General features: G+C 68.6%; 1 protein-coding gene across 3 annotated transcripts; it reads right to left on the reverse strand.

Moving 5' to 3' along the window:
- Positions 1-3133: 3133 nt before the first annotated feature.
- FGFR4 (fibroblast growth factor receptor 4) lies at positions 3134-8522 on the reverse strand. Of its 3 annotated transcripts, none has more exons than XM_025191784.1 (15): positions 8305-8522; positions 7802-7968; positions 7509-7632; positions 6764-6954; positions 6335-6473; positions 6063-6247; positions 5772-5917; positions 5568-5689; positions 5323-5433; positions 4956-5146; positions 4559-4681; positions 4411-4481; positions 4037-4174; positions 3849-3954; positions 3134-3698 (listed from the first exon to the last, which is right to left on the reverse strand). In XM_025191784.1, the coding sequence occupies exons 2-15, from the start codon at positions 7940-7942 to the stop codon at positions 3552-3554; spliced, it is 1935 nt and encodes a 644-aa protein (XP_025047569.1). In that variant the 5' UTR covers positions 7943-7968; positions 8305-8522; the 3' UTR covers positions 3134-3551. The 3 variants fall into 3 exon arrangements, 2 of the variants coding, with proteins under 2 accessions (XP_025047569.1, XP_025047568.1); XM_025191783.1 differs by having other exon boundaries at positions 3149-3698; positions 6059-6252; XR_003091788.1 differs by lacking the exons at positions 3134-3698; positions 3849-3954 and having other exon boundaries at positions 4041-4174; positions 4325-4481; positions 6059-6252.
- Between the last annotated feature and the right edge of the window lie 6 nt (positions 8523-8528).

Below are 8528 nucleotides of genomic sequence, written 5' to 3' on the forward strand. Positions count from 1 at the left end.
GAGCAGGCTGGGCCGGCTGCTGCGTGACCGAGGGCTGGGACCCTTGGGCTCAGCCCCGCATGGCCTTGGCTGGGCGTAGTTGGGGGCCAACTGGGTCTGGGGCACATCGTCACCTCCCTGGACCGGGGGCTGAGGGTGCCTGGCAGCTCTGCGCCCCAGCAGTGCCTGGTGTGGGGGCAGGTGCTGCTCAGAGCTGCTTGCCCTCGCTCCCGAGGCAGGAGCAGAGCTGTGGGCCCTGAAGGGGGGAGCCAGACTTCCTTGGAGACCTGGGGTGTGCAAGCGGAGTGGCGAGCCCCACCCCGCTGACCGGGGGTCCTGCTTGGGGCAGCAGGGAGGGACCAGGCAGGGATATGGGGTCCTGGCCTGGGAGCAGCACAGGGGAGCCTGCCGGCACGGACCCCAGCTGCACCCGCAGCCCCTTCCCTTCCCTTCCCTTCCCTTCCCACCACTGAGGATGGAGGACGGGCTGCAGCCTCTGGCTTCTCCAATGCACCAGTTCCCCCCTCATTTCCTGCTCCTGTGGGCTAATTAGGGCGGCACCTAAATGAGGAGGGACAGAGGCAGGTGTCCTGCGCCAGCCTATCTGTGCAGAGTGGGGAGGCCCCAGTCCACCAGCCCCAGGCACCACACCCGGCCTCCAGCCGCACAGCAAGGTCCCGGCCCTCCTGCGGACCCAGGGCATGGGCAGTTCCTTCCAGGACGAGGCCCCTGTGCTGGCGGCGTGGTACCGGGCACTCCCACGCCAGTGTGTGACCCTCGGCTGCTCCCCACAAGCGGGCACTGCCAAAGCCCCAGCCTCAAGGCCGCGGCATGCCCAGGGGTGAGAGCGCTTGCTACGTGGGGCCTTGCTAGCAAATCTCTCCCCACCATGCCTTGGCTCAGGGACCCTGCTACCGCTGGGCCTGAGCGCAGAGGCCCCGGCCCTGGCTGGCTGCAGCCTGCGCCCAGGGCTGTGGCCTGGCGGGGCTGCCAGGCGCCGCACACAATCCCCCCTTGTCTCCTCCACCTGGCTGCGCCGCTTGAAGTATTCATGAGCGCACCTCCTCCTTGCCCGCGCCGGCCATTGGCCGCGGCACCTCCCGGGGGCCCAGCAGGCCGGGAAAACAGGAACGAGGGAGGAGGGAGAGAGGCAGAGGGAGAGAGGGACCAGGGAGCCGGGCGCTGAGGCCGCGTGCTTCCGAAACCACATCCTTCCCTGGCCCTAGCAGCTCTGCACTGGCCTCACCGGGGCCCTCCCCCTGCCCGCTGGGCCTGGCGGGCACCCAGAGGGGCTGGGGGGGCCCTGGGTGGTGAGGCGCAACCCCCAAGGGGTAACAGAGCCCCACCCCGAGGTGCCATGTCCCCCCTTCTGCTCTCGCTCCCTGGACAGGATCTGGTGGAGCAGAAGGGGGGCCGAGACCCTCAGCAAACGCCCCCCGCCCTCTCGCTGGGGCAGGACGGGAGGGGCCATGCTCCCCCCTCCTGCAGGCTGAATGCCCCCATTCACGGGCTGTGATGAATGCATTGGTTCTGGCACATTAGCAGACAGCTGGGTTTCTTCTCCGTGGCACGGAGGCTGCGGGACAGGCAGGTTTCACACCTGCTGGTGGTCTGTCTGCCTTCCCGGGCAGGGGAGGGGGCTGGGCAGGGGCTGTGGGAGCCGGCCCGGGCTGGGAGCAGCCTCCAAGCTGCTGCCTGCAGGGAACTGCCCTGCCTCTGCAGCACCCCACCCAGCCAGGCCGTGCGAGAGGGCAGCTCAGCTCTGCTCGGCCTGGCCCCATGCGCCTGGAGCACGGGGGTGCTTGCAAGCAGCTGCACGAGGCAGGCGCCCCGAATGCAGGCGCGTGAGCCCCCGCGGGACATGCCAGGCAGGTGGCGGAGCTGGGTAGGACCCCGCAGCCAGTGGGGCCAGGAGACACCCAGGCCCTGAGCTGCACCAGACTCCGAGCTGGGAGCCCTGCATGGGCCTGTCGCGCTTTGGCAGGTCCCTGTCACCGGCTTTGTGTCGTCTCAGGGCAAAGGCTGGGGCTGACCTGGTGCCATCTGCTCCAGCTCCATCACTATGCAGGGCTCGTGCCCCACCAAGCGCTGTGCCACTCACAGCAGCGGCTGCTGGAGCCAGGGCTGGGGGCTGTGCCAGGCTGGTTCAGGCACGAGCCCTCAGGCTGCCGTGGGCCACTGGAGCCCCGTGCAGGTCGTCTGGGGTGGGGGAACCAGCTGCAGCTGCCTGCGTGGCAGGTCTTGCCCCAGGGCTGGGATAGGAGACAGCCGGGAGCACGCTGGAGCTCCCTGACCTGCCTGCTCCTGCCAGGGGCCCGGGCAGCAGGCGAGGGGGTTGCCCACCTCCCTAGCTTCCCTCCCTCGGCTGCAGCTGGGGCACGAGGAGGAAACCGGATCCTGGGGCTAAGGCCCCCCGCGAAACCCAACCCCTGCCTGGTCCAGAGCTGAGCTCCGCTCGCTCCGGAGAAACCCTAAACCCTGCCGATCCCTGTGCGCGGGGGCGAGGGACAGCTGCAACCCCCCCGCTGTGCCCACACTCCCTTCATGGCTGGCGGGAGCGGGGGCTGAGCCTGCCCGGCTCCAGGAGTGAGAGCAAGGGTCCGGGCAGGCACGGGCCCCTTCCCCTCCCCCGGCCCGGCCCGGCCCTGGCAGGGGAGAAGCAGCCCCAGGCCCCTGGGCTGGGGGCTGCGGCCTGGCAGGTGGGCAGGGAGAGCAGGGGGAGGGGAGCAGAGGCTCGTTCCCAGCCCTGGCCGTGGCAGTTGCCAGATCGGTTTCAGGGCGACGCGGGCAGCGGCGTTCACGGTGGCTTAGCGGGGCAGCGGCTAATGCACAACAGCTGTGCAGCTCTTTGTGCACGGGCCAGCCCTGCCCCCGCGCCAAGGAGGGGGCACAGGTGCACACACAGCCGACACGCCTGGGCACCACATGCACATGCCTGGGTGCAGCCCCTGTCCCGAGCAGGGAGCGAGTGCCAGGACTGAGCAGCACTACACGCATGCAGCAGCCCTGGAGCCCAGCCCTTGCAGGGGCAGTGGGGGAGCGGGGGCAGCCCCACAGCAGGAAGGGGCAGCACATGGGGAGGGGGGAAACCAGGCTACAAGGCCCTTGAGGAGAAACCTTCATGCTGCCCCTTTGAGAGGGGCCTTGGGGTCAGGCCCTCCGGTGGCTGTGGCCCCAAAACCGCCAGCACGAGGGTCTTACTCCAAAAAATAATTTATCGAGGCTGCCGGACGCGCATAGATATAAATATCCTCTGGGACACAAAGAGGGGCCGGGGCCCACCAGTGAGAGGAGAGGCACTGTAAAGTCCATGGAGCGGGCAGGCAGCCCGCAGGGCCCGCATGCAGCTCCCCGGTGCCTGGCGCTGCCCCAACATGGACCCGCTCCCTCTGCTGTGCCCATGGGGACAGCCCAGGCAGGAAGCAGGGGCATCACGGGGCAGCCACGGAGAAGTCCTGTCCCTGGGGCAGCTGCTTGCAGTCCTCCTGGGAGCGCACCGGGCCCCAGCGCTGGGTGGCACCAACCACTGGGCCCTGGTGCCATCAGCAGCTCTGCCAGGTGCCTGCAGGGCCTCATGTCCGGGCACCGGGGTAGGTGAAGAGGCAGGGCGCCAGGGGCAGGGGATCGTGGGTGAAGACAGAGTCGTCAGAGGAGCAGGTGCTGGTGGTGTCCTCACAGGAGGGCGAGTACTGCTCGAAGGGCATGGACAGGTCCAGGTACTGCGGGAGAGACGGGCATAAATGCCCGCGTGGAGCTGCATCACCATTGCCCCCATCCCAGGGGCCGAGCTGGGGCCATATGCACTCGCCCGTGGCCAAGCAGGGTCCAGCCTGCGCCCCCGGGAAGCCGCCTGCACCGCCCGGCCCTACCTCCTCGGAGACAGCGGCCAAGATCTTGTCCAGTGCCTCCACCAGCTGCTTGAAGGTGGGGCGCTGCGAGGGCGCGGCATGCCAGCACTCCCGCATCAGCATGTACCTGCAGGGGGGAGCCATCAGCCTGCGGGTCCCACACCCCCGTTCCCGGCTGCAGGGGCACCCCCAGCCCCGGAGGTACTCACAGCTCGTGGGTGCAGTTGGCCGGCTTGTCCATGCGGTGCCCTTCGCGCAGGAGCTTGAAGAGCTCCTCCACGGGGATGCCGGGGTAGGGTGACCCGCCCAGCGTGAAGATCTCCCACATCAGGATGCCAAATGACCACCTGCAATGCCACCCGACGTCAGGGCTGGGGGAGGCCATGGCCGTGGCCCAGGTGCACCCCCTGGGTGCTTGCAGGGACTCTGTCTCTGAGGGCCATGCCTGACTGTCCATCCCGCAGCCTCTGAACCCACCCACCTGGACAGGCACCCACCGCCTTTGGCCCCTACGGCCAGGGCAGTCCTGAGCACGCTGCCAGGCCTCGCCCGGCCCCATCGCTGCCCGCACCACGGCACTCACACGTCGCTCTGGTGCGTGTACACGCGGTCAAACAGGGCCTCTGGCGCCATCCACTTCACTGGCAGGCGGCCCTACAGGGACAGGCAGACCTCAGCCCCGTGCGCCAGCGCTGCCTGCTCCCAGACCCCTCCCTGGCCCCCACGCTCACGTTGCTCGTCTTCTTGTAGTAGTCGATGTCGTGGACGTCGCGGGCCAGTCCAAAGTCGGCAATCTTCATCACGTTCTCCTCTGTCACCAGCACGTTGCGGGCGGCCAGGTCTCGGTGGATGCACTGCAGTGAGATGGGCCCTCAGAGCGGGGGGCACCAGAGCAGCACCTCTCCCTACCCCTACCCCTACCCCTACCCCTGCATGGGACCAAAAGCCTCCCGCAAAGGGACAGGCCGTAGCCCTGGCATCACGAGGGGCATGGAGCCAGGCCTGGCAGCCCCCTGGTGCAGTGGGGAGCACCCAGGTGCTGTTCCCTGCCTCGTTGGGCAGCATGAGCATGGCGCCGGGCCCCACCCCATGGACCCACTGCCACCCCCGAGCCAGACCGGGCCTCACCCGCTTGGACTCCAGGTACTCCATGCCGCGGGCCACCTGGTAGACGCAGGACACAAGGTCCTTGAAGGAGAGCTGCTCGTCGGGCAGGCGGGCGGCATCGAAGGCGTAGTCGGGTGTGGGTGGGCGCCGGGCGCGCAGGAACTCCCGCAGGTTCCCCTTGGCGGCGAACTCCACGATGACATACAGCGGCCCTGCGTGGTGCGGGGGCACCCGTCAGTGCCGTGGCCAGACTGACTGCACAGCCCTGCCCCTCCCCACCCCGTAGCGCTGAGAGCAGCTGTCTGTAGTGCTCTCCAGCCCCCGCACAGCAGTGCCCATGCCAGGGGTGTGGCCCCCCAGCATGGCCGTGCCCCCCAGAGCCCCTCACCGTCCTGCGTGCAGACCCCCAGCAGGTTGATGATGTTCTTGTGCTTGTCCATCAGCTTCATCATCTCCATCTCTGAGATCAGGTCGGCCAAGTCCTTGTCCGTGGCGCTGTCTGGGGAGGTGTGAGAAGAGGGTCCCTGGGCTGGGGGCCTGGGCACAGCCTGAGCTCCCCATGTGCATGCACACACATACACGCATGCACACGCATGTGCACACACAGGCACGCACCCCACAGGGCACCAGTACCTTTGAGCATCTTGACGGCCACTGTGACTGCTCTCTCGGGCTGGTCACGGTCGATGCCGTAGGCCTCTGCCCGCACCACCTGCCCAAAGCAGCCTTCCCCCAGGGGCTTGCTGAGTGCCAGCCTGTGGGACAGAGCATGGGACTGAGCCCTGGACACAGCCCCAGACAGGGCATCCCTTTCCCCCACCCCGCGGCCCCCCATACTTGTCACGGGGGAACTCCCACATGGAGTCCAGGGGCAGCTCGAGCTCCAGGACGCCGGCCAGCATCGGGGTGCAGCTGGACGACAGGCGGGTGACGCGCATCAAGGACGTGCTGGACTTCCCCGAGGAGCTCGAGTCCAGCGAGAACTGCGGGGCAACCGTGGAGCCCATTACTGCCGGGCCTGGGGTGGGTGCAGGCCGGGGAGCTGGCAGGGCCCTGCCCCGCAGCCGGGCACTCATGCCCACCAGGTCCAGCCCTCCCCATGCCCACAGGGTGCCTGCACACACCTGCCTCATGAGCGGGAACTTGGAGAGCTTGTGGACGGGCACGGGCTCCAGGGGCTGCTTGCTCGGCCGCGTCTGCATCCAGCACAGGACCATGATGACGGCTGCCATGATGACGGCCAGGGAGCCCGACGTGTAGATGATGATGTCGGTGTACTTGACCTCTGGGGCCTCCACCTCCCAGGCCCACTCCTCCTCTGGGCACAGCAAGCCTGCCGTCAGCCTGGGCTCCTGGGCCATGGCCGCGGCCTCCCTCCCCCAGCCCAGGCCGGCCCGTACCTGGGAGCACGGTGAGCCAGGCTGACTGGTGGGACAGGCCGATGGAGTTCCCGGCCAGGCAGGTGTACTCGCCGGCGTCCTCCATGGAGACGTTGCGCAGATACAGCACCTCAATCCCCGAGCTGTTGATGTCGGCAGTCTGGGGGGCAGCAGCGCCAGGGTCATCCCCCTCCAGAACAGGACCTGGGTCCAGGGAAGTCTCCCCGGCCCCCAGCCCCCACCCCTCTCGCCTTGCTCAGAGGCAGGACGCAGCCCTGATTCTCCCAGGACCCCCAGCTCCACCTGTTCCCTGGTGCCCGGCTGCCTCCCACTGCTCCCCAGAGCCCTGCGTCAGGTGGGCTCAGCTCCTCAGGGCACCACGGGGTCTGCCCAGCAGCAATCAGGCCTGGCCGGGTCCACATGATGCCCCCGCGCCCCCTCCTCTGGTACCTTGAGCACTTGGACGTAGGGGATGCCGTCGGGGCCATAGCTGCTGCCGTTCAGCTTGATGTGCTTGAGCCACTGGATGTGGGGCTGGGCGTCGCTGTACACCTTGCAGAAGAACTCCACGTCGCTGCCTGCCTGGGCCGTGGTGTTGGCCGGCAGCCCGGCCTGCAGGATGGGCCTGTGCGGGGACCGCTCTGCCAGAAGCGGGGTGCGTCAGCCAACGGGGCTGCACCCGGCCGGGCCCTGCCCTCCTCTGGCACCTCGCCCATGGAGCGGGGGCACCATGGCCTGGGAAACTTCTGCCCCACAGAACCAGACGCCCCCAGTCAGCCCACCCATCTGTCCCTCCCCACAGGGCTGTGGATCCTCAGGCCCCCCCTGCCTGCCCGGTCCATCCCCGCCCGCTGGCCCGGCCCTGATAAGGAGCAGTCAGGAGATGGGGGGTGGGTGGGGGGGTGCTGGTATGCTGGCTCCTTGCTTTGGACTTTACAACCCCGACGCTCCCAGAGGCCCTTTGAAGTTTGCAGAGGGATCAACGACCTCTTATCTCCCAGCTCCCAAGGGCAACAGCAAGGCCCTGATGCTGCGCCAGGAGCTGCACGGGAGGGGCCCAACTCAGGCAGCCCACGTGGGAGCAGAGCCTTCCCTGGGGGTCTGCGCCAGCTGAGAGGCCCCTTCCTTGCAGGCTTCCTGCTGGGGGGAGGACCCCAGGATCAGCCCCCCCCATGCTGCCGGCCAGCGGGCTCACCCAGCACATCCAGCAGGTAGCTGTAGCGGATCCTGCCAAACTTGTTCTCCACCAGGCAGGTGTAGTTGCCGCGGTCAGAGGGCACCACGCTCTCCATGACCAGGCTCCAGTGCTGGTGCCGCAGCTGGGGGAGAGGACGGGACAGAGCACGGTGAGGGGCAGCTGGCACCTGGGCAGAGCTCTCTGCAGGGCACCCAGCTCCTGGCTGGTGCCTGGCCCGGCAGGGGGGTCGCTACCAGAGGACCTCTGCCGCAGGCCCCTGGAGAAGGCAGGGGGCAGCCCCGCTCCCTCACCCGGATGCCGCCGATGCGATGCTCTCCCCGAAACTCATGCCCATTCTTCAGCCAGCGGATGCTGGGGCTGGGGCTCCCTGATGCCGGGCAGCGAAACTTGACGGTGTTGCCCGCGGGCACCGCGTACAGCTTCTTGTCCATGCGGTGGGGGTGCGTCCAGTAGGGCGCTGAGGATGACACGGGTGGCCATGCCCATTAGCCATGGGGCCGCGACAGCTACGGAGCCACGGGTGTGTGTGGGCAGGAGCGGCCAGCTCGCAGTGGGCTCTGCCAAGGCACACGGGTGCTCGGGGCTGCGATGCAGGGCAGGTGCAGGCACAGCTTGCAGGGAGGGGCACAGTGCATGCTCAGCTCTCCCAGGCCAGGGCCTGATCCAGCCGGCCGGCTCAGGGCAGCCACGGTGGAGTGCAAAGGGCCCGGGGGACCGCGTGGTGCTGCCAGGCTGCAGGCAACGGGGACTCCCTGCTCCCCAGGGCCTGGGGCAGCCTGGCCACAGCACTGACCTCTGCGGACGTGCAGGAGCTCCTCGCGCGAATCCCCCTGGGAGATATCCCCGTCCCCATCCTCGTCGTCATCGCCTGACGCCAGGGAGTCTGGAGCTCAGTGCCGCAGGGTGTCATGCTGCCGCCCGGCAGGGGCAGTTTCCCAGCCCTTGCCAGCAGCGGGCACCGTGGAGCAGGGGCAGGAGGGATGGCGCTGCGGACCCCCTGCCCGGCGCCCGGCCCAC

This window comes from Alligator sinensis, unplaced genomic scaffold (assembly GCF_000455745.1).
Source record: "Alligator sinensis unplaced genomic scaffold, ASM45574v1 scaffold1170_1, whole genome shotgun sequence".
NCBI classification, from domain to species: Eukaryota; Metazoa; Chordata; order Crocodylia; family Alligatoridae; genus Alligator; species Alligator sinensis.